This window comes from Struthio camelus, chromosome 2, assembly GCF_040807025.1.
Source record: "Struthio camelus isolate bStrCam1 chromosome 2, bStrCam1.hap1, whole genome shotgun sequence".
NCBI classification, from domain to species: Eukaryota; Metazoa; Chordata; class Aves; order Struthioniformes; family Struthionidae; genus Struthio; species Struthio camelus.
Window position 1 is genome coordinate 85,491,434 of NC_090943.1, and position 15,406 is coordinate 85,506,839.

General features: G+C 37.6%; 1 protein-coding gene across 19 annotated transcripts in view; it reads right to left on the reverse strand.

The window, feature by feature from the left end:
* CDH18 (cadherin 18) overlaps positions 1 to 15,406 on the reverse strand; it is a 562,593-nt gene that overhangs the window by 22,987 nt on the left and 524,200 nt on the right. For all 19 annotated transcript variants that reach the window (XM_068931463.1, XM_068931461.1, XM_068931473.1 and 16 more), the window contains one exon: positions 3,893 to 4,014. In XM_068931463.1, the coding sequence (XP_068787564.1) occupies positions 3,893 to 4,014 (122 nt within the window). The remainder of the gene's footprint in view (positions 1 to 3,892; positions 4,015 to 15,406) is intronic.

Here is a 15,406-nt window from a genome sequence, read left to right on the forward strand (position 1 = left end):
AAAATACTATCAGTGGCATGCTATGGTGAAACATGACTAGTGAGGCTAACCATACATTTTAATAGTGTCATACTCTGGCAAGACAAACAAGGAAGTTAGAAACGTTCAGAAAACTAGCAACATTACACGCTTTCACTTTTTCAGACCAAAGCATTTCAACTTTTTTACATCACCACTTGCCCCTCTTTTCTTAAAAATAAAAAATCAAGTCACAATTGAAGTAAAGCAAAATTTAAATTAGAATGTTACCTTGTGAGAGATTGCAAAATTTGATTTTCCTCTACTGGCTAATGATTGATTTCACAATCATTCCCAAAATATCCTGGATATTTATAATCAGAATTAGATAGAGCTCTCCAAGTCTGGATGCCATCTGAGATCTAATCACAGATGCTTAATATACTTTAATATGTAATATCTACTAGGCTTTATCGGGATATAGAATTTATCTCCTCAACAAGGTGATTGCTAAGGGAGAAAAGTTAGGACTTAAACGTACAAATGATCATCTTCTCACAAGTGTTTTCCTATTGAGATGCCTTAGGGGTTTCATTTACGTACAATTCCTTCAGTTTCATTAGATTTTTTTTTTTTTTGAAAAGTAAATAAGTTGGAGGGAAAAGGAAGAAGGAAAGAGAGGTTGTGAAATTAAATGATGTTGTGATTTCTCCCCATAGGTATTCCTTAAGAAAATAAAGAACCAATAAAATGCAGAAAGCCTTTCAAAAGCAAATGATCAGTTTATTCCGCACACAATAAATTCAAAATAGAGTTCTGGGAAAAATGATCCCTAAGTTAAATGCTAACGGGAGGCAGCTAGTCTCCCTAGATTTCCTGAGGAAAGAAGTAAGGACTCTCAGAGGTCAGTTCAGGGCAGAAGCCCAGCCCGGATGCCTAATAACTTCATAACGAGCACTAGTCAAGCAGAAATGCCCTAAGAACCTACAGTACCAGATGGAATTTTTTTCTTTAGTGTCTATCTTCTGAATCATTCTCACACAATGATGGATAATTCAGAGTAAATAGTGTCTTCTCAGTGATTCAGAACCACCTAGTCGGGCACATTTTTTAGCACATGGAACAGTTGTCTTACTCTGTAATTCTTGTTTATTTGTCTTTCCTTAATGTTTGTTGAACACTGCCATTTCCTTTCTTGAGCCAGGCAGTAAGACCTTCTGAGCAAGAGCCATGTACTTTTGTGATTTTTTTTTTTTTGTACAGCACAATGGTATCACACTCTTTTCTGAAGTTTTCTCGTGCTATACAAATAAAAATTAGTATATGATGACATGTATACAGTGCAGTCTTGCTTGTTTAGAAATACATCAACATGCTGATCCAGGCTTTCAAATCAACGTACTGCTTATAGAGCCTTTCAAGGAAGCATTAATATTGGGTGTTAAACTGCAATGCTGCAGAGGTCACAGAATCATTCACACTAGGAATAGTAGTTCCAGAGAGAAATACAATGCTGATACAAATCGGCAGCAAATACTGTTATAGTAAAACATAGTTGATCCTTTAAATATCTCATAACGTCCCATATACAAAACTACTTTTGGGCACTTAAAACTTTGCTAGTAAGAGGCGTTAGTGACTCAAAAAAACCCCCAAGGCAAATAGAGCATTTCTGAGCTGGCCTTGCTGCATGCTTATTGAAGATAGGCTTTGTCTTTAAGTTACGTAATTTTTAAAAGATCACAGTATGTTGTTACCAATTGCAACTGCTTAAAGAGAATTTCACATTTTTTTAATATTTAGTCTTTTACAAGTCTTCATTCTCTTATATTTGGCCTTATTTGAGGTATTCAGAAAGTTATTATTTTTGCTCTAATAGGAATGTTAGTATGAGATATTCTGTTGATTAGATCTACTTAGATTTTTCAAAGGCTTTCAAAAAGGTCTCTGAGTAAGAGCTCGTAAGAAAACTACACAGTTCTAAGATAAGAGGGAAGGTCCTTGCTCAGGTGATTGCTTACAAAAGAGGAAATAGGGGTCTCTTCCGTAAATGATCTGTTCCTACACTGAAGGGCAGTCCACAGAGCCTTGCGATGGGCCTCTTGCTGGTCAGCATAATTATACCTGTCTTGTAAAAGGGTACGAAGAATTACGTGACCGGGTCTACTTATGATACAGAGTTATTCCAGGTAGAAAAAAGAAGGGCTGACAGTGAAGACCTAATACCCAGTAGCCAGGCCATACAAAGAGAGATGAAATTCAGTATACATACATGTGAAGTCTTCACTTTACATACATGATGGTGATGATTTCTGAGCTGTCACCATTAATAGTGGCATTATGACAGGTGTTTCTGTTCATTCAGGGCTTACTAGTGCTTAAAAAGTAAATCCACTGTTGGGAATTACTAGGAAAGTTGTAACTAGAGAACAAAGCAGAGATCATCATATACTATAAGGCATAAGCTATGGTAAGAAATTATAAAACACTGCATATCTGCATCTTGATTCTTGATTCCCGCATCTCAAGGCAAATAGAGAGGAGCTGGAGAAAGTTCAGAGAAGGACAAGCAGAACGATTAAAGGTCTACTATGTCTCTATAATGGTCTGTCCAATTAAGTAGGACTCTTCGGTTTGAACAAGAGACAGGTAAGGGCAGATGCACTGCAGATTTATGAATGGCACAGTGATAATAAATAGGGATCAACTGCTTTCTGTCTCTTCCAGCACAGGAACTAGTAAATATCACATGAAGACGGTATGGAAAGATTTAAAATAAACAGAAGGAGGTGGTCTCTCGGAGGCATACAATTAATCTGCAAATTCCCTGCTGTAAGACGCAGCAGGTATCAGAAGTTTATTCAAAGGTAAGCTACATAGGTTCATGTGAGAGGATTACTGAAGCATTATTAAAAACACAGAAACCACATTTGGATCAGGATCAGGAAGTGATCTGCAAATGATCTGAGACCATGGAAATACTCTGAGAAAGTAGCATAAATGCTTGCCCTGCATCTTACACTGCTCTCTAGGCTTGAACTCTTGGCCACTGTCAGAGGCATGATAACTTGGGTCAACCTTTGGTCTGACACAGTATAGCATTTTTATATTCTCAAATCAAAAATGTAAATTTGCCACTCTGCATTTATGTACAGTCATTTTAACGATTTGATGAGAAAACTATTATTACTAATAATGTCTTCCTTAAGAAAGATATGAGCTCACAATTAAAACCAACAAACCATTTAATAACATTTAGCTAGCATCAAGTGCTAGCTAAAAGCTCAGCCTCAGCTAAACAGCAAAGGAACTTGGTAAAGTTGTCAAACCATGGACAGGAATGAAGTGTACCAATGACAGAAGCAGTGGTTGGCATGTTTTATTTCATCTCCGTTCTGATCCTCACTATCCTTACAGCTGTGAAAACCTGTTCAGCATCTTTTGATGAGCCTACACAAACAGGTTCACCCTCACCATGACTTTCTATACAAACTCTTACGAGCTACCAACACGCAAAAAGCGAGGACCACGGCCATACTAATCTGCCATTGTCCTGAGGTGTATCTGAAACCTTGCCACCACACGGCAACGTTGATAAGAGATGTTGTATTTTCTTCATTCATTTTCACTGTTCAGGAAAGTGGCTTTACAAAATCTATGTTACGTGACAAGATTAAGGTTTTCCCATCTTCACTGAAGATGTGAAGCTGATTTTTTTTTTCATAGCAACAAGAAAGATACCTTGCATAAATTCCCAAGTCTACTTCCTTCAGTCTAATACAAATAAAAAGCTCAGTCAAATGTAATATATGAAAATGTAATCAAAAAGAATTATAATATTGCCATATTGCCTGAATCAAACTTCTTACAGATGTAGCATTAACAGAAATAAAACCATTCATTTCACTCACTGGGAGAAAGATAACTGAGTTACCTGACCAGGCTTTGCATTCTCACAGACAACTATCTCATACTCTCGGGCGAGCTCTGGAGGGTTGTCATTGACATCCAGGATTCTAATGCCAACTGGAACATGGCTCACTAGCCCAGGGTTGTCTGTAAAATACACAAGGGGGTATTAAGCCTTTTGAAATATTCAATATTCAAGGACATTCTCAATCTAAGCACATTTTCTTAACACAGGAATTGGATGAGAACGAAATACAACTGCAGAACTTCAGGTAGCGAGAACTTCACCAAGATGCTGTTTGCTGAGCTTCATTAACTGTTTTGAAAAAAAATGAGTAGGAAAGCATAATATGTTTCTGAAGTCACTATTATGTCAACAAAATACAAGTTACTCCAGAACTGAAGTGGAAGAAAGTTGATGGAGTTCCTTACATACTGTCACACTCTATGCCAAGATATGATCAAATGCTTTGCAATAAATGTGAAAGTGTCATCACAGTGTTAATAAAATCTAACAGTAAATACCTTGTTTTCCCCAGTCCCTCAAAGATTTTAGGAAATAAAACAATAAGAAAATATAAATGCAGAGGCACATATAAACAATTTTTCCAAGCTTGACTCCAGATTCTTCACAAGTTATCATTTACTACTCAGAGTAGTTAATGAGAGACTTGCTTTGGCTGTAAAAATTCAGCATCAGTAACATAACAGTAAGGTGATAATGTTTATCTAATGGTGTCTAAGGTTATAATCTGTACTTGTGTGATTATCAAAAAAGAGCTCCCTCTCAAAAAAGCACAATAAACAGAGATTAACATTCTCTCTTTCAATGAGAATACATTTTATGTTTTAAAATGGGAAAAAAAAATGAAGTCTGCCTAATTTACAGTCCTCTCATTCTTACTACTATACATACATTTTCATTTTGTCGAGAGAACTATGTATTAAGAACTTTTTATAATGAGCTTTTAAAAAACATCTTCTGGAGTCCATATCAATCCTTGTTTTACACGACAAACTTAATTCTACTTTCGCCAATTAAATCGAACAATGAATACATGACAGCAAAGTCAATTCTTCTAACACAACCAGCTGCAAGAACTGAGTCTTACAGATTGATATATTTAATGCATGTATGTCTGTGTACGTTCATGAGAAGAATAAAAAAGAAGCATTGTGTCCCTCGTTTTCCTGCTTTTTTTCTGTTAACTAATCCACATTGTGTACCTGTCAAAAAAGGGTCATTTGTGAAATGCCTTAGATATTTCATGCCTTTGATGACTTCTGCTCAGAATTCTCAGAAACATTGATTAGATTAGGCATGTAATTGGCTTCAAAGCCACCAGTCAAAGAGCCTCCCACTGAAAGGCTATATGAGAATACTGAAGCTTATTTTAAAATAACTGAGCGATCCAGCCTTCCCTTTTTTAATCTGGGATACTAGTCAAGGATCCTGGTGCTCAGTTCTCCTCAGATATTTCACATTCTCTCTCTGACTAATAATTATGTTCGGCTCATGATTTTTACTCAGTTTTGGAACTCAGTCAATTATCCCTGTAAGTAAAAAATGAGAATGTAACGGAAATCAAAATTGTAAACAGAAAAGGAAGATTTGGTTTAGATTAGATAAGAACCTCTGTTCCCAACCAACATTAGGGTTAATTCAGAGTCATATTCAAATTATATGAACACCTTCAGAAGGCAGTTATGGACTTAAAATTCCATTTTCTTGCTGAAATTTTCCTTGAACGTTGGTATTTTCAGCTTGACCCAGGACTATGAATATCATTACAACACATCAACCAAGGAACTAAAGTAGGCTTTTCCCATGGAGACACTAATCTCCATTTACTTTCATTACTGAAGAGAGAAAAGGAAGCTTCTCTCCAGAAGATCCAGTTTTATATATAGGAAGTTAGGAATATTAACAGGAAAAGGTGTTTGGCCCTGCCCTGGAGGGAGGCCACGATGCTGTGCAGAAGAGTGCAAGTCACAAGAGTGCTTACTGCTCACTGGAGCACAGCTAACAAACTCATTTAGCTAACTTTCTTTGCCAGTGCCATCAGACAATACAATTACAATAATCCTGTAATAACAATTACAGGACCTGATCTCAAGAAATATTTGATAGTTGATCTGGAGATGATCTACAGCTCAAAGGAGTATTATTCTCGAGCTCTTCAGGAGTCTCTTGCACACCGTCTGTGAGGTATGCAAACTACAAAGTGCTATAAATTAAAAGTAAGGCGACAAAACAGACCAAGGGGGAGCATAAGAAAGAACTGTAAGGAGACGAAAGGCGGAGATCACGGTAATGATTAAGGAAGAATAAATGCATTTGGGAGTGGACTCATCAACTTTAGGGAAGAAAATGAAGATTTCTACATTAGAGAAAGCCAGAAGAAACTGTTTGCAAGAAATGTTGCGATTATCAGATAGTCATAAGATCACTAAAAAATGTTGGTTGGAATGGACCTCTGGAGGTCACTAGTCTAGTCCGTAGCTCAAAGTAGGGTCAACTTCAAAGCTAGAAGGGGGTAGAATACATCTAAGAGGAAAGGAGTAAGAAAGCAGGAAGAGCACAGGGTAGAGGCTATCACAGAGAATGAACTGTTCTCTAGGTCTGGCGTATTTGCAACAGTTACTGGTGGAAAAAAAATCAAACCCTTTAATCCAACAGCTGGCAAGAGCAGGCAACTTCCTTTCTTTCAGTATAGTATGTCAGATCCCTTTGCCTCACCTTGAAAAGTGTCCTCTTGTAGGCTTGTCACTACTACGCAGTGGCATCTGTTTAACCCACGCTAAACCCATTATTTTCACGTGCTGATTCAGATAATTTACCTGTGTTTCCTTTGTAGCTGTTTTGCAGTACAAAGAACTCACATTTACCTTACCCTACCTTACCAGTTCAAAAAAGTTCTTAATGCACAAGATATTTTTAATAACTTTTCGAGGAAGCAGTTACCTCATGGGATCTTTGACCTTTCCAGGCATATTTCCATATTGGCAGCCTACTCAGTACAAAATGTTAACAGGGAAAGTATTAACGCCATTTACCATAGCAGTCTTGAAGCTTTTCAAATTGTGTACACCAGATCAATGTGTATGCAAGGTGACAGCACAGCTTACAAACGGGGAAGAGAATGAGAACGAACTATGACAGACCTCTTACAAGCATATTTGTTTTCAGGTTTTGTTTTGTTTGGTTTTATAAAATAAATCTGAACACCAGCCTTCTGGAGGTGCACAATTCACCTGCATCCTTCAAATCCTTCTACTAAGTGGTCCTGTTAGTAGTATATTTTTGTTAATTAGACTAATTTCTCACAGTAGTTTGGCAGACTTCCAGTTTTGAGATAATCAGTGCTGACCTATATTTCAGGCCTGTGCATTATAAAACAGCCAGATCCATTCTGTATCCTATTAGCATTACGCCTCAAGAGTAGATTTTTGAAGTGAATGCTCACTGTTTTAAGAAATAACTGAAGCAGAAATTGTTCTGATTCACCTATGTTAGGGGCTTGCTTTCTTACGCTTGAAGACTTTTCTCAGAATAAATAGTTCTTCTGCCAGAACACTAAATATTTGTAAAGCAAATCAATTTCATCGAGCATTAGTCTCTCAGTCAGCAAGTCCTTTGTGAACTTACATAAATCCTTATCAACAGCCAATTTGCAATCTTGAATCCTCTCTTCATTTAATTTGTGTGGGCAAACTTTAAAACCCTATTTGAGACAAAAGCTTCCTTTTAATACGACTTCTGCAATCAGAGACTTCCTTTTCATACTGACAAAATTCTCATGCACTTCAATGAAAATAAGACCCAACTTGTGTGACATCCAGAGTAACTGCTCTGACATTAATAGCTTTTTGTTTTGTGTTTTCTTTAAGTGAGACTAGTATAGTGAAACTGAGTGATTATGAAAACTGAATAATTTAACCCACAGTAAGTCTAAACAAGCAGACTATTTTAAATAGGGTGAAGGATTTTTGCAATTGAATGATTTTAGACATGTATTCAGGATCCATCTAAAACAAAAATCTTCACACAGTTTAGGATAGAGAACTAACGTCTATGATTTTCACCATTACTATTAATTATTGATCTTAATCACTGCAATAGCCACAGTCTGTTTTGCTTGTGACACCTTTTGAAGATCCCACAAGGCAAGCCATTGTTTAAGACATTCAACCAACTATCCTTCCCGGTATTCTTTACAGAGAGGTAGAAAGCGTTCATCTTACTCACCTAATAAGCTTATGTGATTATTTCTGATGCATTACAAGACTAAATGCAGATATAGCAAGGATAAAATATACTACAGAAACATAACTAAATAACAGAAGAATGCTTTATATTTAAGTGAGAATGGTAATATTCAGAAATTACTGGAATTCATTCAGATTGGTTTATATGTGGTAAACTAAGTTTGCTGGTAATAAACTATTTGCAGGTAATGAGAAAATGATGCAGAACCTAATAACAAGTTAAGAATCTATTCTGCTTTTTTAAGGTAGTGGGTTCTTCTAAAATTTTATCATTTGAAGCTGGCTAGAAAATATTTTTATTCCTTTGCACAGGAAAAATTTGTAAAAATTTGACTTTTCATTGATGAACACAAACCTGAAGGCACTGACACTTACTTCTCTTGGATCATACTAGTGGCAGAAGTAGGAATAGCAGCAACAGGAGCAATAGTAGTAATAATAGCATTGCAGTAGAGTTAAAACATTTAGCACTTTCACACTGGCAACTCTCTCTCTCTTAATGCAAGCAAAATCATACAGCTCACAGACAAGGCTGGTGCTCACCTCCTGAGCAGAGCAGGGTACCACAAACTGTGCTGGTTCTGTGGCCAGTAACGTGTCCATTGCAGATGCCTGTACTGATTCACAAAGCCCTGAATGGGGAAACGTCACAAGATCCCAAAGACTGTCTCTTCTTCAGGGACCCACCTTGGTAGCTACCCTCATCAGGAACATTGCATTTATCAGAGCCCAGAGGAGCAGGTGAATGAGCTTTGTGAAATGCAGGCCCAACTGGAACACCAAGAGAGGTCAGGAAGAGCCATACCCCTATGCTATCTTCAGAGGACAATGCAGGAATATCTTCATCATGCCTTTCCCCAAACAAACAGAGGAGAAGAAAATCCATCATGCCTAGAAGCCAGTAACTAAACCAAGACAAACAGGGAAGTAAGCACTGAACTTGAAATTAGAAGCTCAGAATTACTTCCTGAGCAGGATGGAGAACAAGCTGCCTTTACAAAAAAATTTTTTTTTAATTATTTCGTGCAGACTTTTGATATTTCATCGATAAGTGCATTTAAAAGAATGACAGATTTTGCTACGAACCAGATTATTGCGGTTTAATGGTCCACTAGTATTCAGCTTGCCAAAGCTGGAAATAAACTCTGTTTCACTGGAAGGCGGGGACACGCTATACAGATTGTTGCTAGCTCCTGCCATTAAAAAGACATCAGATATCCAGATTGTCACTACCCCACGACTGAAACAGTCTTGGAACTCAGACCTCATAGTTTTAAAAAGCTACTTTAATCAGGTCCACATTAGGGAGAAAGTAGGAAATACTTTTGTGATAGATTATTTCTTGGAAATTAAGGAACTGTTACCAATATCAAAAGTTCTTCTGAAACTGAGCTAGCAGGCACAGTGCAGGTGAAGTCAAAGATGAATAATGAACATGATCTTGGCAGGGGCAGGGGCAAGGTAACGATTTAATTTCTGTTTCTATAATGTATCTCTCTATAGAGACAACCGCAAATGTAGCAAAACTATACATAAGACCACATTTCCCTGTAGTGACGTTAAACCAATTGAATGAATTTCATTATTTCAATATACTGTGGTTTGTAAAAAAATTGGTTTTGAGAAGAAATTCATAAACTAAAAATCATTGTAAGGAAATCTTATATTCACTTTAAGGAAAAATTCACTAAGATGCCAAGCTAGCAACAAACTCACTAATATTAAACAGACAATCATCCCGCTGTCCACTGATACAGAGAGTTAGGAGATGAAAACACTGTCACATCACTTTGTTCTGATTTATACTACTTTCTGTTAGATCTCAGAAATGGTTGAATTTGTTTTTAACTAATTATCTGACACAACCCATTAAAGTTATTCTTGATTAGGGGGAAAAGTTTGCAGTGAGAAAATAAAACATCATCAGTTCTTGCTCTTTTCTCAGGCTTTCAAAGTTATATACCAAGAAGATATTACTCCACAGACTTATTTCCTTCAGGCAGTACATGTATTGTTTTACCGGTTTCAAAATAAACTAACATGAATTGTCTATTTTTGGCTTTGGTTTTCACATCTGTGTAAAAGCATATTTCCTGTAAAGTAAAACAATGTGCCTCTCCATAGCATTAGCAGGTTTATTGTATTTTCTTTACACTGTCACCTCATCTCTAGTTCTTCTTCTCCACATGATTGTCTCATCTAGCACTACCAAAAGTAACAGATCTTAATCTCCTAACAAAAACTTAGGAACAATGGCGTAACATCTCTTTTCTGCTGCAATTCAACTGCAAGACATGAAAATGAACTGACCACATTATTTCCATAACTTGGTGTTCATTGATTTCAGGTGGCAGTATCTCCATGCTCCTCAAGAAAACATTTAACTCCACCTCAGTCTAATGATATACTTTATCTATTTATTTACTTTACCTAGTTACAAGACTTTCCACGCTCATTCAAAATCTCTGATTGTTTTGTATGTTTTCGCTAGGAATCATAATTTCTCTCTGTGCTCTCTGTTTTCCTCTGAATTGTATAACTGTATCTTTCTCTGTCATTGCTTCTGCTTTTACCAAAACTTAAAGTGATAAAAATATGTTAACTATTTATATAATATATATATAACTCACACGATATAAGTTGTATATAATATATGATATCATATGAAATAATATACTATTTATATTATAAGTAGAGCATCCACTGTAAGGTTTTTAACTGAATTGTTATCAGCTAACTGTTACAAACCCTAATTCTTGTGAGCTGTCCTGCTTTTTCACATTTTAAAATTCTGATAAGGGTTTACTGGCCCTCTGCAAAATATATCAAAAAGTTATTTCCTTGTATAGGTTTTGTAATGATTGTAATTCCCTAGGATCCTTTCAACACCACACCACAGGGCATTGCTCATGTTGTCAGTGAGCTGTTGCTCTACATCAACACTCCGGTATCTTTTCCTGTGAACTGGTTTGAGGAATGCGTGTGGAGAAGACAAAAAGGAAGATTTTCCCATGGTGGTAATTACCAGCTGCACAAAAGAAAGATTTGGAAAACTCCTCTCAAAAAGTATCTTCTAAATCTCTGAAATGTAAGTGTCTGGATCTGCCATGAACATAAGCATTTATATCTCTTTGAAAAATCATGTTTCGTGTCACAACCAGGGATATTATTATCCTTATAAATGTCCAGTACTTTACAAACTGCAGTAATCTCTTGCCTTATAACATCATCCGGATGAAATATATAAAAGTTGTTTGTGCTCTGTCTACCGAGCAGCAGATCTCAGAAACAGTTCAGTTGTTAGAATTATTTCCCAAAATTAGTTTCCTGAAAAAGTCTTCCTTGTTCTACTTCTAAGTAGTAATTTCTGGTGAAAGATATTCTCAGTTTAATTCTCAAAACTTGCCGTTCTCTAATTCCTTCATTCACTAGTGTTTATATTCCGCCACAGCTTTTATTCCCTCCTATCGAACACAAAAATTTTGTCCTATTTACACCACTGCTTTGAAAACTTCAAAGTACATATTTATTTCTCTAACTGGAACTGGCTTTGGAACTGGCAGAAGTCCATTCATTTATATTTTAGTACTACTTTCCTCTTGCACTGGCTACGGTTCTGGGTTTTGCTGTTATTGCTCTTGCTGTTGTTTTTATCAGCAGTACTATATACTAGAGAGAAACCTTAATTGAATATCCCACAGCTATTTATAACATCACTTATTTCCCTTTGGAACACATCAGCACTTGTGAGAAATGGTTGCACTTTTTCCTCTCCAGCGTATTTCAACAGTTTTCAATATCACAGAATCACAGAAGCACAGAATAGCCGCAGTTGGAAAGGATCTCTAGAAATTGTCTGGTCCAACCCCCCTACTCAAAGCAGGGTCAGCTACAGCAGGGTGCTCAAGGCTCTGTCCCATCAGGTTTGACTGTCTCCAAGGATGGAGACTCCACAACCTTTCCGGGCAACCTCCTCAGTATCTGACCACTCCCGCAGTAAAAATACTTTTTCTTATGTCTAAACAGAATTTCTGCTCTCTCAATTTGTGCTCATTCCCTCCTGTGCCCTCACTGGACACCGCTGAAAATACTCTGGCTCTGTTTTCCTCACTCTTTCTCATCAGGTATTTATACACATTGATCAGATCCCCCCTCAGTCTTCTCCAGGCTAAACAATCCCAGCTCTCTCAGCCTTTCCTCCTATGAGAGATGCTCCAGTCCCCTAGTCATCTTATTAGCCCTCCGCTGGACTCGCTGCAGTAGTGCCATGTCTCTCTTGCACTGGGGAGCCCAGAACTGGGCACAGCACTCCAGGTGTGGCCTCCCCAGGGCTGAGCAGACCCGGGAGGATCACCTCCCTCCACCTGCTGGCAACACTCTGCCTCATGCAGACCAGGGGGCTGTTGGCCTTCTTTGCTGCGAGGGCACGCTGCTGGCTCATGGTCACCCTGTCGTCCACCAGGACCCCCACGTCCCCCAGCTTCTGCAGAGCTACATTCCAGCAGGTCGGCCCCGAGCCTGTACTGGTGCAGGGGGTTATTCCTCCCCAGGTGCAGGACTTTGCACTTCACTTTGTTGAACTTCATGAGGTTCCTGTCTACCCATTTCTCCTGCCTGTCGAGGTCCCTCTGGATGGCAGAGCAAGCACTTGGTACATCAGTCACTCCTAGTTTTGTATTGTCAGCAAACTCGCTGAAGGTGCGCTCTGTCTCATTGCCCAGGTCATTAATGAAGATGTTAAGCAGTACCGGCCCAAGTATCGATCCCTGGGGATACCACTAGTGACTGGCCTCCTGCTGGATTTGGGACAATGATCACAGCCCTTTAAGACTGGCTGTTCAATCAGTTTTCAGAGGAACAGAACTCACTGTGCTCACGACTCATTTATGTAACATGTACTCCAATATGTTTTGGTCTTACATGAGTTTCTCTCAGTTTTCCTTCCTTTCAGCAGCTCAGTGAGTTATTTGGGAATCTCACTTCATCATTTGCTGCCCATTTTGCATATGCTATAGTTATAAAGAATTCTAATTGACACTCATCCTACACCAATCCTTAAAATAGCTCAACCTTAACTTTTTCCACTCCCAAAGGAATAAACATTCACAAAAGCTGCATTTCTTTTCTCTAAACCAGTCTTTTATCTTTTGTGAAACTCTGTCCACTTGTTCTGTATTTTCTTATTTCCCTTACTCTTATCAAAGGCTTGGTCAAAAGCCTTTAGTAAAGCCAAGCAAATTGTATCTATCTCCTTCCTCTTTCAACAACTATTTCATGAACTTTTTCAAAGACTTTGAGTAACTGAATGAAATGTGAATAATTCTAAGTGAAATCATAGTTTTAAACCCTGTTCTCATCAATTTTAGTCCATCCCTTCACCCTCAATACAGTCTGTAGGTCCTTTAATGAAAAAATGTAGTACTAGGCTATCAACTTTCAGTAAGCAGCTCTTTATCAACTTTCTCATTCCCTACTACTACAAGGAGTTTGCAGTAAGGACTAGTACAGAACCAAAGCAACAGCATCAGTGGTGTCCCCTGGTGTATCCCAATCATCCCCATTGTATCCTACTGTTAAAGAATGGAGCATGTTAAAGAAAAAAAAAAGGATCATCCAGTTCTCCTAGCAAAGAACTCTTGCATGCAGATAAATTGAAAAATCACTGATCATTACATTAACATTACTCCCACAAAGGCAAGTTGTATAACTTTCATTGATTTCAGTGGGGACAGTTGATCAATGCAGAGTATATTTCACACCCTGACACTAAAAGCGAATGTAAACTGCTTAGAAACTGTCCAGAAACAATAATCCTGAGACATGAGCGTATCTTAAATATGAGGATGGAAATATGACACTGATTCTAAATTTCCTTCACATAAAGTATGGACACCTACAAACAGCTGCCCAAAGGATAATCAGTAGAAAGAAAATTGTCAGTGTAGTGCAATGTTAAGTAAAGAGAGGAAAACATTTCACGAAACTGACCACAACCGAAAGGTTATTTCAGTAGAGCACCTCTTACTGTTGACATAGTAGAATCCTTCTGGGCCTTGTATATTCTTGTATGTTCTTGGCTAAGCAAAGCATGTCAGAAGCTACAAACGACTTGTGCCATGCCAGACTACCTTGAAGACTGTCATTCTCATGACTAAATGAGATTTTGGTCATGGTGTTCCACCTGTTTCTCAGCTTCCATGTTAATCTTGCAATGCCTTGTACGTGGACTTGAAAGTAACCGCCATAAATTGGCTGTAAATATTGCAACAGAGAGCACTTAAGATAACAAGAGTCTTGATGCTGTATGCACAATGTATGTTCCTTTTCCTATCACAGATCCAATTACTGATTTCACAATGGATTTGGTACAGTATAGCTTTGTTGTTGTAATTTTCAAATTGCTCTATATAAGAAAATGGCCAAAGAAGAAGTGGATACAAGGGGAAGTTAATTAACATTTAAGTTGCCTGTCAGTCTGTCAGCCATCCATCTCTTCTTCATTGCTGTCTCTTCCTTTTTTTATAAACAGAACGCTTTTTCAAACTGACTTTATAGATTTGCTCATCTTTCCAACCTCAACTGTAATAGTAAGAAGTAGTGAAAGGCGAAAAGCAAGATCCATGTTTTCCCATAACAAGTAGGACCTAGAATGGAAAATACTTAGCAGGCTGTCTTGAAAAAATGGCATTTCGTTCTCATTATTCATACAATCTTCTTTCAGTTGTAAGTATAATCTTTTTTAGCATGGTATGTGTAGTACCACTCACTTGACTATGTGAAATAAATAATGCATAGAAAGTAACATTAAGTTTAATGCTATTTATTTCTGCAAAATAATTACATTTGGATGTTTTCCCCAAAAGCCTAGTGACTACTCCTTTCCATTTCCAGTATATCCCAATGTGGCTCTTAAGCAAAACTCACTGGCTGAGGGTACGCTCTGTCACGTTGCACAGGTTACTCAGTCATGCACTCACCCTTACCTGTTTAAGATTGGCCTGAATTATGCTAGTGCATGCTACACGGAAATGAGATATTATACAAAGACATTGTAAAGCACACTGTGATCTCAGTCGTTACCTTTTTTTAAGGGCTAACTACAAAACTCTAGATTCTACTATTTACCATAGAAATTTACTTAGTTCATAATGTTAACTCAATTGCAAAAACCAGTACATTAATCGAAAACAATCTGTTGCTCTTATAAAATATGAATGTAGTGTATGCTAGTAGTATAGCGGCAGACCGGATTCCATTTTAATCAGGAAAT